Here is a 13,507-nt window from a genome sequence, read left to right as displayed (position 1 = left end):
AAGGTAATACAAATTAAAAAAAGATAAAACAGTGATGAATTATTTTAAGACAATGAAAATATACTAATTGAACATTTTTTAATTTTTTACTTATTTATTCGCTTTCTTGATGACGGCTCTTAGATGCAGATCTGTAATAATTATTCAGTAAAATTTCACTGTCTTGCAATAATTCCTCGTTGTTTTATCTTTTTATATTTGTATTTTGGGAAAGCAGTGGTCTTCATCGCTGCTTATTTCTTAGTTAATAACCCCAAAGTATATATCTCCTATATAAATTGGTAAATTTTAAATTTAATTATCCTTGAAATTTACTTGAAATATACTGCAAATAGTTATTTGTACTAACTTCAAGCAAATCTCAAGTTCTTCCCTTAACTTAATAGGTACTGCGGATTAAATGCTCAAAATTGTTTTACTAAACTGTCATATTAGGTTTGATATGATATATTAAAGATCAAAGAAGTTTCCGTTGAGTGTACTTGATACATTTAGAATATATAATTTAATAATTCTACTTTTAATACGATAATCGATTAGTGGTTTTTTCGAGCTGCAACGTCCTCCTTTGGATTAATGCTACAGAACAGTCATTTTCTAGGTAATATTCCCTGAAGGTGTGATGTATGTTTCTCCTATACAAATAGATATGGCTTAAACTTAGTTATATGAGCTATTTCAGGTGAGCTGATCTTCCTACTTTGGGGCTGCTGGATATGCTTCACTACAAGAAAAGCAGACTCTGTGTACAACGAAGCTCTCTACGTATCTCTTTGCATCTACGTAATAACCCTTATAAATTTTACAATTGTTTCACTTGAGTAAGTTTTGCCCTTTTTTTCGTTAATCATTTAGAATTGTTTTGAGCTTTAACGAAACCCTCTACGTATCTCTCTGTGCTTACATGGTTACACTTTACAATCGTTGCGCTTTAAAAACATTCTCATTTTTTTTTTCTTCGTGATTTTTTTTTTTAATCAATTTTAAAGAATCACTAAGAATCACCTTGAGCTGAGGTTTAGTGTGACAAACTCCGCCCTTACGCAATTTTTTGCATCTATATAATTGCACTTCTAAATTTTACATTATTTCGCTTGAGTGACTTCCTTTGACATCCCCATTTCCCTCTCCCTTTTCTTTTCCCTTTCCCTTTCCCTTTCCCTTTCCTTCTCTTTCCCTTTTTTCCCCTACGTGATTTTTTTTCATTAATTTATAAGAATTACCTAGAATAGTCTTTAGCAATTGTTTAATTTCTTCTTAAAATATTATTACTTTAAGTTACTTTTCTTGGTCATCTCTGATCAAAAGATGTAATTCTAACTAATTAGACTGGGTACTAATAAGACTGGGTACTGAGTAGATAGGAAAACACAGCAACAAAGTCCCATTATCCATACTTATATATGGATTATATATATCATAAGATAAGATCAGATAAGATAACGTGTATTTCAAGCCAAAATGTAAATATCATAGAAGATTAACAAATTACAGCACTCGTCACAATAATAAAGAAAAAAAATAAAATAAAAACTACTCTCTTCTTTTTGCAAAATACTCATCAAGATATCTTCCCACTAGACAAATAAAGTATGACGACGTACTTTTAAAGGCATCAGGAAGCAGCACTCCATCATTCTCAAATAAATTTTCCCTTACCCCCAAAAGACCTCGACAACGACTCAGACAATGCTCCAATTTCTCCTTCTCTTCTTGGCAAAAAGGGCAAGTACACCTGCAGTCCTGGACACTTTTACCCCTCTCAAAAACTTTCAATCTCGAACGAATCGGACGGCACATAGATCGTGGCTGCATCCAACATGTGAGGTATCAGGACGGTAAATTTAGCTTAAAGTAAAATTTTTCACCACAAATTACCTTAGTCTCTTTATAATGACTTAAAGTTTCCAAATTATTAATTTCCTTGCCCCATTTCTGTATCGTCTGGTCCTCCAACACCCACTTAATTTCTTTGTCCAACTGTAATTGTTGACTAGTTGGTCCAAGGCCGTCATTCCATGCGAAAGAAAAACCTGTTCTATCCAATACCTCTTTAACTTTAAAAGGCCAAGATATTTTTCTATATAACTGAAGTAACTCATCATATGCAGCCTTCAGTAGCCTATAACTGGGCAACTGTACAACCCATGGCCAAAAGTTTATCATTTGGACTTTCCTATAGCCTTTAAGAGACCACAGTCCAAGATATCCTTTAAGAAACTGGGAATGGGTCATTCTATGCAACCCGTACAATCTCTTAAAATAACCTAGCTGAACGCTTTCTAACTGAGCAGCGTTCTCATGTCCCCGGATCTCAGCCCCGTAATGGAGAATCGGCATAATCTTAGATAAAAAAAAAGCCTCTTATGCAAACACAAATTCTTTATTCCACTAATTTTATTCCTGAAAAGTGAAAATGTTGCTGCTCTTCCCCTGTTTAACACTTCTTTAATATGAGAACTCCATCCACCATTACTTTGGAAGATATAACCAAGATACTTTATTTTTTCAACTACTTCTAATTGTTGTCCTCCAAATACAAATATATTATCTATTTTTTCATTCCTTTTACTGAAAACAACCACTTTAGTTTTCATAACGTTCAGCTGTAACTTTTTCATTTGTAAGTATTCCTCAATTAAATCCAGTAGCATCTGAAGCTCCCTCGCCAACTTCACCACCAATGCAGTGTCATCCGCAAATAGTAACACCGAAAAATTAATTTTTTCCAAGACACAGCTTTGGAGCCCATTTTTCTTCCAGAAACTCCACCATATCATTCAAAAACAAACCGAACAGTCTTGGGCGCTGCCCTGCTTCACTCCTTTCCTAAGGTCAAATAGCCTGGAAAATCCCGAACCTGCAACCCTGACCATAGACTTAGTCCCAGAATACATACCAACAAATAAACGAATAAAACTTAAAGGTAGATCTACATCTTTTAAACACTTTTCAAGGAAAGCTCTATCTACATTGTCGAATGCGTTTCTTAAGTCTAGAAACGCAACATACAGCTTTTTTCTACCTGATCCATACTTCTCTATCAGTGCACTTAACACGAATGCTCTGTCCGACGTACTATACCCTTTCCTGAAACCCCCCTTCTCGTCTTTAATTACAGGCGCTAATGCTATCAACCTATAGCTATCATGATCACTAGGACTACCTTTCTTAAATAGAGGTACCATAATCGATACTTTCCATAGGGAAGGTCATACACCGCTACTTATAATTCTATTAAAAATATTCATTAAAACTATCAAAAAAACATCAAGAAACCTCTTCAGAATAACTGCTGATGTACCATCTATGCCTGGCCCTGATCCTCCCTTCATCTCCTATGCTACTTTTTTAACTTCTTCGAAGGTTACATTCCTCACTCACTCATAATCTTTTTCTTTCATCGGAAATTGCGGAGCAGCCCTCGATTCTTCCCTATCAAGGCCACTAGAATCTTCATCAATACTCTCAAGAAAACTAGGCCAAGTATCAGCTTCAGGGATTTGTAATTGGCCTTTTCCTTGTCCATTCTCCTGCCTTATTCCTGACCAAAATTGTTTTGTATCCCCTACCATATAAGCCTTCTTTATCTCTTTCTGTTCCTCTCTAATTTCCTCTCGTTTTTTCCTCTGTTTTAGCCTATTATATTCCCTTCTCCTTTCCTTAAACCTTAAAAACAAGCTCTGCCTTTCTTCCTCTACAGAGCAAGCATTTACCAAATCTAATAACTCTAGCCTATTATATTCCCTTCTCCTTTCCTTAAACCTTAAAAACAAGCTCTGCCTTTCTTCCTCTACAGAGCAAATCTAATAACTCCTCCAACTCCTTTTTAAAAGAACTACATTCATCATCATAAAAACTATTTTTCGTTTCCATATTTGGTTTCTCTGACACACGAGCACACTCATAAATTACAAAGCCCAAATCTTCCAAAATTTCATCTATATCTCTTGTTTCATCATGCAGACTCTCAACTTTCTCAATTATTTCAGGCCTCAAAAACTCCTCTTTCATCAACTCCAGCTCCTCTTTACTCCATTCACTCTTTAAAAACTTCCCTGAAAAACAAAGATTCTTTGTTACCCTCCTAGTAGGAGTATCACCTTTTTTTATTCCTTGGAACTCCTCTTCCAAGACAAAGCTTAATCTCAACTGGTAAGTGGTCAGAGCCTACGACCCTAAGAACCTCAACGTCAACTGTCAGGGCCACGAGTTCAATACCAACCAAAACATAATCAGTTACACTAGGGTTTGTCCCCGACAGACAGGTAAACTCAAACTCCTCCCCATCTTTCCCAAATCTTCCATTTCCAATCACTGATGCATTATCTGAACACAATTCCAGAAGCGTTTTACCCCAACAATTAACCTTTCTTTCAATGTCTTTGCCCCTTCTGGATGTTTAATAAATAACAGGCATGAGGTCCGGCGTATCAACAAATGAAACTTGATAAGTATTCTTACATATTCCCATATAGGCATTAAAGTTCCCCACCACCAAAAAATAATCCTTATTAAAACGTGATCGCAATTGCCTAAGCTCCTCCTCTAATAAATCCCATGTCACTTCTACTACATACTAACTATTCTAGGGGGCAATATACACGGCACCTAAAATCAAACTTTTACCACTAACAAGATGAATCCGAACCCATATAATATTCTCCGATACACTAGAAATTCGAGAATGTTTGCGGAAACGACCTTGCTTGATTAACAACAAAATACCTCCAAAATATCTCATATTCTTTGCTGGTTTACGCGCCACATTTTCTACCCAGTAGCCTTAAAAACAAGGCAATGTATCGCCACTATGCCACAAATCCACAAGAGCAATAACATCAAAAACCCCTAGGTCCTTCAGTACTTGTTCAACCTTATTTCTCACACCCTGGACATTCCATGTGATTACTTGCATAGGGTGAACATGACCACACTGTCCCTATTCGCTTAGAACAAGCTGGTCATGTGTCGGCAGGACAAAGGGCGTTTCTGGCTCATCGGGTAAGTATGAAAGTCTATAATAATCTTTTGATGACGCAGCTCTGGTTCTCCTCGTCTGCCTCTGTAGTTAGCTCTTCCGCCGCCAGATCTAGAGTCCTTTCTTGCAACATTACGGGCATCAATACGATTTTGATCATCCGGGCTTACTCCCAGGCTTTTCGCTTTTCAGTATTTTTCGCAGCTATTGGAGAATTCCGGACAAGACGCGGAGCCCCTTTCGAGAAATTCGGTTTCGAATCACGTATATTAAGTTTGATCATCGTCTCGATATCACTCTCGGCTTGATTATCCCTCTCAGAGCTTTCAGACACCACTCTGCCAGCGAAAGAAAAGGTCCGTTTTTTCGCTAGCCAATTCTTTAGCTAGTTCGACTTCTCTTTTTTCTGCTAACCCGTTTCGAGGAGGCCCCTGTTTGTTCACTTCACTGGAGCTGGTGGTTACTTCCTTAACACATTCTTAAGGAAAGTCATAAGCAAACACTCTGCCGTCGACGTATAGCTTTTCACCCCTAAGCCTAGCTTGATGGTGTTTCGACAAAGCGTACTCTAAGACCGGTTTAAGGTTTTTACGAGCTTCCCTTTGCCTGGCACTATAATCAGGGGCAGCCGACAACCCATTCCTCTTCAAAAGGGGATTAGACTTAAGAATTATCCCGCGAAATTCAACAGAGTTCATCTTTAGTAAGACTGGTCCCGCACGCATTCTGAACACGTCTTTGACGTCACAACGGTTCAGATTTAAGGTCCGGTATATGCTTATTAAGAACCATAATTATGTCTTGCTTCAGCGTATATATAGCAGGATTAATAGGTTCGAAGTTATATAGGACAACATTACATCTTCTCAGTTCTTCATCAAATGCGTCAGCCCGCATGGTAGCTGCTCGTAAATTCTTCCGAAGCATCTCTATTTTTCCTTTCATCTCTTCACAAGCTTTGACATTTTCAGACAGTTTTTGGTTCAAAGAAGAAAACTGGCTTTCAACTGATGTAACCTTCACTAAAACGTCCGACAAAGTCTTTTCAGTAGCCTCAATTAATCGTGGTATCAGATCTAGCTTGAAATTAATTTTCCGTAAGAACTGAGCACTGGCTGTACCCTCAGGCATAGCCTCAGTTAAAGCTATAGTCGCTTCGTTTGAGTTATTCATTTTTCAAAAATTTAAATCCTCCCACACACTGCTTACGTATTCCTGCTTCAGTAATCCAAATCACGATCAATAATCATATATAAATAACAGTCCAAAGATATTATCACAAGAGTCTAAATTTTATTTCGTGTTTCACTTACAAGCAACGCTGAATGAAAACAGATTTTCATTCAGAGAAATGATTCATACTTATTTCCAAAATGTCACAGTAAATACCAATTGCATAGTTAAGTATCTGGTTTCAAGGTTATCCGTATTAAAAATATATAAATAAAAATCCTCTATTACAGATTTAAATTTCAAGACGTATACACACTGCTTACGTATTCCTGCTTCAGTGAATCATATGAATATAATTTTTTGAAAAAGGGGAAGTACCTAACGACTTTAGGAAAACCTTAATTAAGCCACTGTATAAGAAAGGTGATAAGAGTGAGTGTGATAGTTATCGAGGCATTAGTCTGGTCTCTGTAGGTAGGAAATTCAATAGAAATATGATAATTTTTAGACGTGAGATGCTGTAGATAAAGTTTTAAGAGAAGAACAGTGTGGTTTTTAGAAAAGGTAGAGGATGTGTCGGCCAAATCTTCACTCTTAGGTTAATGACTGAAAAGTGCCTGAGTTGTCAAACACCTTTAGTCCTCAGTTTTATAGATTATGAACAAGCGTTTGATTCTGTTGATAGAAGAGCTTTAACAAAGGTCTTATCCTTTTATGGTATACCAGACAAATGCATTAAAGTGATTAGTGCTATGTACGAGAATAACACTGCTGTGGTTAAGAAATGAGGTTAGCAGCTGGTTTTGTATTAAATCAGGAGTTAGCAGGGTTGTGTTCTATCCCTCTTTATATAGATCATTTTCATTGATTTTGTCTTAAGGAGCACAGGAAAGAAAATGGGAGACCACGGAATCAAAGGGGGGGGGGACTCTCGTAGACTTGGATTATGCTGATAATTCAAGCATCCTAGATGAAAGTGTGAGCAAAATGAACTTTTAGAGATTCTGTGAATTCAGGGTCCTAGAATAGGTCTGAAAATAAATATTAAGGAAACTAAGTCGCTAAGGCTAGGAATTAGTGAAAATGAAAAGATGACGTTGGATAACGAAAAGACTGATCAGATGAGCAACTCTCACTGACCTTGGGAGTATTATTAGTAAAGACGGTGGGAGCAATGAAGATGTTAAAAGTAGAATAGCCAAGACTCAGGGTGTTTTTCCACAGTTGAAAAAAGTTTAGAAGAATAGGAAGATAAGTCTGCAAACCAAGATCAGAATATTAGAAGCTACAGTGATGGCAGTGGTCAAATATGGCTCTGAATCATGGGCGCTCTGAAAAGTTGATGAAAATTTGCTGGATGCTTTCCAGAGAAATTGTCTACGGATTGTTCTGGGTACCCGGCTGACTGATTTCAAACAGTAGGCTGTACGAAAAATGTGGTTCAATCCCGGTATCTAGGGCTATAATGAAAGAAAGGTTGAAATGGCTAGGGCACGTTGTGCGGATGAAGGATGACAGATTGCCGAAGATTTTCCTTTTCGGCCAACCCTCGAGGGCTAAACGAAAAGCAGGTCGTCCTCGTCTGGGGTGGGAGGACGTCATAAAGAAAGATTTAAAGGAAATGGAAAATCCCTGGGAGGGTGTAAAAAGAAAGGCTTTGAATAGATTGAAATGAAGGAGGAGCGTGCGTAGCTGTGTTGGCCTCAGGCGGCTTGGTGCTGCGGTGAGTTGTTAGTAGTAGTAGTGGTATGTGTATTTCTACAGCAATTTAATTGTTCGAGCGAATTATTAGAAAGCCGAAGTACATTGACAACTTAATCTAATGTAAATCTTTCAAACAGTTTGTGGTAACGAACTGTAAGTAAGAAGTGACCCGGCTCAATAGTAACCGAAACTCTGAAAAAAGGAATTTTGATACCAAAAGATACATCAAAAGAATCATATTTTAATGCTGATATCAAATATAATGGCTTCATCAAGTTTATTTTTACCCATCAAAAGTTACGCGCCAGAGAAAATTTGCCTGATTTTCAAAAAAAGGGGAAAACACCCCCTAAAAATGATATAACCTAATTGAAAATTACACCATCAAATTCAGCGTATCAGAGAACCCTACTGTAGAAGTTTCAAGCTCCTATCTGCAAAAATGTGGAATTTTGTATTTTTTGTCAAAAGAAAGATCACGGATGCGTGTTTATTTTTTTTTTGTTTGTTTTTTTCCCCAGGGGTGATCGTATCGACCCAATGGTTCCTAGAATATCGTGGTAGTGCTCATTCGAACAGAAATTAAAAGTTCTAGTGCTTTTTTTAAGTGACCAAAAAAACGGAGGGCAACTAGGCCCCCTCCCACGCTTATTTTTTTCCAAAGTCACCCGATCAAAATTTTCAGATTGACAATTTGTTCAACATGGTTGAAAATATAATAAATATGTGTTTTAGGATCAAATCCCCTCAAAGGACTCAATCCCCCAAAGCCTCCGGGGGAGGGCTGGAAGTTATGAATTTTACCCTATGTTTACATATAGTATTGGTTATTGGGAAGCATACAGACGTTCTCAGGGGGGATTTTTTCTGGTAGTGGGGGGATCAAGGGTTAAGTGGGAGGATCTTTCCATGGAGGAAGTTTCCATGGGGAAAAGGACATTGCTATGAAGAGGGTGCCGGATTTCCCAGTAAAAAACGATCAGAAATGAAATAAAAAAACACAATTTTTTCAACTGAAAGTAAGGAGCAACATCAAAACTTAACACAAACAGAAATTATTACGTACATGATTGGGTTCGCCCGTTAGTCAATACCTCGCTCTGTAAGCCAAAGATTTTTTAGTACTTTCGTAACAGCTATTTATTCTAATTAACGGCCTTTGTGATTAAGGCGTCATTTTTAAAGAATTGGAACAAAATTCGAACTTTAGCGTAAAGAGCCAGGTATTAACTAGGGGGCGAACTCCCTAATATATGTATTAAAAATATATGAATATAGATGTTCGTTACGTAAGTTAATTCGTAAGTTACGTATATTTATTACTAATAAAAACGTTCGTAAATAAAATTTTACAACTTTCGAGAAAGCCATTTAACCAAATAAAAGTAAAATTAATATGCAAATTTTGTTTTAATTATTCATGTACGGTGAGCCAGTATCAAAACCTGCATTACGTTCAAAAATTAAAGAAAAAAAAACAAGTTTTGTTTAACTGAAAGTAAGGAGCAACATTAAAACTTAAAACGAATAGAAATTATTCCGTATATGAAAGGGGCTGTCCCCTCCTCAATGCCTCGCTCTTTACGCTAAAGTTTTTTATTATTTTAAAAAATAGAGTTGTGAAAAAGAGTCAAACCTTAGCTTAAAGAGCGAGGTGTTGAGGAGGAGACAGCCTCTTTCATATACGCAATAATTTCTGTTTGTTTTAATTTTTAATTTTGTTCCTTACTTTCAGTTAAAAAAAAAACTTGTTTTTTATTTAATTTATTTAATGTCTGCCTGAAATTTCCTTTCGAAGCATAGCGCAATGTATATAAAAACGATTATCATCCATCCTAGGTCAGAACTAAGGTAGATAGGTATGAACTAAGAGTAATTCAAATAGTCTAGCAGTTCTTAGAGCAATTTGAAGGGGATTGGAGACCGCAAATAAAAGGTTTTCAAAGATTTATAGTCACCATGTCCACAGAATTTTCCGGCAATGAGGGCCTATTAGTGGTCAAATTCGTAAAAACTATAAAAATCACCGAATCATATGGAAAAGACAAGAGCATATGGAAGAGAATCCCAAAAAGGATGAATTTCAAATGAGTTGCATTCTTGTTCTACCCACTCCCTCTCCCATAGACCTTCATGCTCAGAAGGCTACTGGATGCATTACGAGTCTCTATCTAGTGGAATGATAGTCACAAATTTGAACCCGCACAGTGGAAGTTTTGTATGTTCTTGCGCTGTAATTTGATTATTCGAGTGAAATTTTGGAGAGCCGAAGTATATGAACAACCTAGAATAGAAGCAATTTTTTAGTAAATGCCGAAAACTATACCATTTGTAACTTTTTTAAATATAGTGTATTTCTACTAATTCAACTTTTTATATTATATCAGTGAATATGGTCAATTTAAAATGACCCTGTCCCTAGGGATATATATCTTGCCGCCCGAAGTCTAATAACTTCTTTTCCTTTAATTTGTCAAACACATAAGAAACATTTCCGAAAATGTCGCAGATAATGTCATCTTATTGAAATAATACTTCAAGCTCCTTTAGTGAGATTTTAAGGCTGTATTTTGTATGTCACTAGCTTACCCGTCGCGCGTTACTACGATATCAAAACGAAAAAAATTCAAGGGAAATTCACCCCTTTGTAACTCCCCCCTTCCCTCATTGAGGAATTCTTTTCTGAAAATGATCTCACATAGAAAATACACCCCACAGAAAGGTCCACCACTCGTATTAATAACGATCGTATTTTTGAAATTCTTCCCGGACAATTCTCTCTCCGGAAAATTCCACCCAAAAACAATTCTCTCCTGGGACCCCCCCCCCCCCTCCCCGTATAAAATTTTTCCTCGACGATAAATCAGCTCCCAAAAAAATTCATCGCTAGAGCCCCCTTTCACCCCAGCAGAAAACTACCCCCCGGAAAATACCCCGTCGAAATCTCCCCCACACCACACATTAATAACCATCGTATTTTTAAATTTAAAGGTATTTGAAAAAAAAAGTTAGGATTATCAACTTCCGCTCTGTCCCCTAGGATTCAATATATTCCAAGCATTTGTGCTAAGGGGCCTCTAACTGTAGTCAGCACAACAAGTGTTTGAAATAAAAGAGAGTCGAGGGGGGGGGGGGGTTATACCTAAAATATTCGCAAGAGTGTATTCAAGAACTTCTTAAAATTTCTTAGCGATCGGATGAACACAGAACACTGCAGTAATGCATACAGGAGACACAGATATACATTCGTTTTTATGGCACTGGTGCATTATGCGGGCACCGCGAAGAAGTCAAGTTTGTTTAATGCTAATGAAATAAAATAAAATAGGATGAATATATAATATTTGCACATTAGGGGGGGGATAAAGCATAGCATATGTTAAATACGTAACCTAACCTAGGTAACTTTTCCCCCCTTAAACCCTAAAAAACAATCGTTTAAATATTGTAACTCCTTGAGAACCCACGTCTTTGCAATCATTTATTTATAGCGGTCTCTTGCAAATAGCCCGTTTGACGGGTTTCGTGACTGGTTTCCTTGATACAGTCTATAGCGGTAGGCCCGCAAAACGCATCAGTACCGTTTTTATTTACATAGATAAATATAATGACTATGAATTAACTTTAGAATTAAACTATAAACTTGGTCAGTAAGTATTGATTGTGTCATACCTAAATGCGATATTGCGAATGAGCAAAAACCATTTTCTTATATACTACTGTTGCCAGAAACTAGCGAGGATCAAGTTCACGCACAGTAAGCCAAATGGGTAAAAACACACTTTCAAGGTAATGAATTCAGTTTTAAGATTCTTTATTTCTCTATGAAAACTTATGAAATCAATATTGAAACTCTATATTTGTTTATCTCGCAAAGCAAAATCATTCTAATTATCAAAATATTTTAGTGCAACTTGTTAAATCACTACTGAAACTTGATATCTGTTTATTTTGCAAAGCAAAGTCATTCTAATAATCAAAATATTTTAACGTGATAATACTGGCAAAAAGGTACGTTACCTGCAGCTGGATCGCTAGTGGTTTTTTTTAAGTAATTAAATTTAAAAAAAAAAGTTTTTTCAACTGAACGCAAGGAGCAACAATAAAACTTAAAACTAATAGAAATTATTATGTATTTGAGGAGGTTGTTTCTCCCCAGCACCTCACTCTTTACGCTAAAGTTTTTAATACTTGTAAAAAAAAGCTTCTTATTTTTGTGATTAAAAAAACATAGTTTTTCAAGAGTCATTCTTAAAGAACTGGGACAATATTCAAACTTTAGCGTAAAGAGCGAGGTGTTTAGGAGGAACAACCCCCTCATATATGTAATAATTTCTGTTCGTTTTAAGTTTTAATGTTGCTCCTTACTTTCAGTTAAAAAAAACTTGTTTTTTTTTAAACTGAAATAATGCTAGGAAATCTGGCTACACCTCCACGGAAAAATCCCTCCTCCTGACCGATTTATTTTCTACCTCAGTGGTTCTCAAATTGTGGTACACGTACCCCTTGGGGGGTATGCAAAAATTTTAAGGAGGTACCCAGCCAGCCAACCAAAAAAATAAAACAACCCTTTAACTGTAGGACTGGTAATTTTGTTTTATTTTAGCTATAGTTTACTTAGTAGGCCTATCGAAAACTAAAAAGGGGTACCTAAAATGTTTTGAGGGTAAAAGAGGTACAGTGTCTAAATGAGTTTGAGAACCACTGCTCTAGACAATTAAATCCTGGTGAAAATTTACCTTTACCTCCACACGACAAATTGTACCCGTGGAAAATCTCACCTTAGAAAATTCACCCTCCTCACCCGAAAAATGTATGCATACTTCGCAATAGCAAATACTACACGTAAACAATGGACAAATTTTGTAACTAAAAAACCTTTTCCAAAGGGCTTTAAGGGGGTGAGGGGTCATGAAATCTCCAAATGTACATTCATTCGGCCTTTCAACTATGCTGGACAAAATGGCTATCCCAAAATTTTTATCGGACGACTTTGGGGTAAAAAGGGCCGTGGGAGGGGGCCTAGTTTTCCTCCAATTTTTTTGGTCCCTTAGAAAGGGCACTAGAACTTTTAATTTTTGTTCGAATAAGCCCTTTCCTGATGTTCTAGCACCACTGGGTCGATACGATCACCTCCTATGAAAAATAAAGATAAAAAAACATGCATCCGAGATCTTTCTTATGGCAAAAAATACAAAATTCTACATTTTTGCAGATAGGAGCTTGAAACCTCTTAATTAGGGTTCTCTGATATGCTGAACTGATGGTGCGATTTTCATTAAGATTCTATGACTTTTAAGGGGTGTTTTTGTGAAAATAAGGCAGATTTTCTCAGACTCGTAACCTTAGATGGGTAAGTCTAAACTCAATGAAATTTATATATTTGGAATCAGCATAAAAAGCCAATTCTTTAGATATATCTATTGGTATCAAAATTCCGTTTTTTAGAGTTTCGGTTACTATTGAGCCAGGTCTTACAGTTCCATACCACGAACTGTTCAATAAAAATGTTACCTTTCAGACGATCAAAAAGGGAATATAGCCTTATCCAGTATCAGGCGGACAAGGAGGCAAACTTGTGCCGGGTGCAGGAATTGTTGAACACCCATTTAGATAATATATTTATCATTTATTTCATGAAAGATAGGC

The 13,507-nt window shown here is 36.6% G+C and overlaps 1 protein-coding gene across 1 annotated transcript in view; it reads left to right on the top strand.

Annotated features, from left to right (window-relative positions):
* The window catches only part of LOC148952579 (putative G protein-coupled receptor CG31760), a 578,976-nt gene that overhangs the window by 242,437 nt on the left and 323,032 nt on the right, over positions 1-13,507 (top strand). The window contains exon 9 of the mRNA XM_089089961.1: positions 683-821. Within this exon, the coding sequence (XP_088946087.1) occupies positions 683-821 (139 nt within the window). The remainder of the gene's footprint in view (positions 1-682; positions 822-13,507) is intronic.

The sequence above is a fragment of the Artemia sp. Qi Xiang Cuo genome, chromosome 5 (genome assembly GCF_049724085.1).
Source record: "Artemia sp. Qi Xiang Cuo chromosome 5, ASM4972408v1, whole genome shotgun sequence".
Lineage (NCBI taxonomy): Eukaryota > Metazoa > Arthropoda > Branchiopoda > Anostraca > Artemiidae > Artemia > Artemia sp. Qi Xiang Cuo.
Note: the sequence above shows the minus strand (reverse complement) of the source record. Positions and strands in the feature narration are given on the sequence as shown.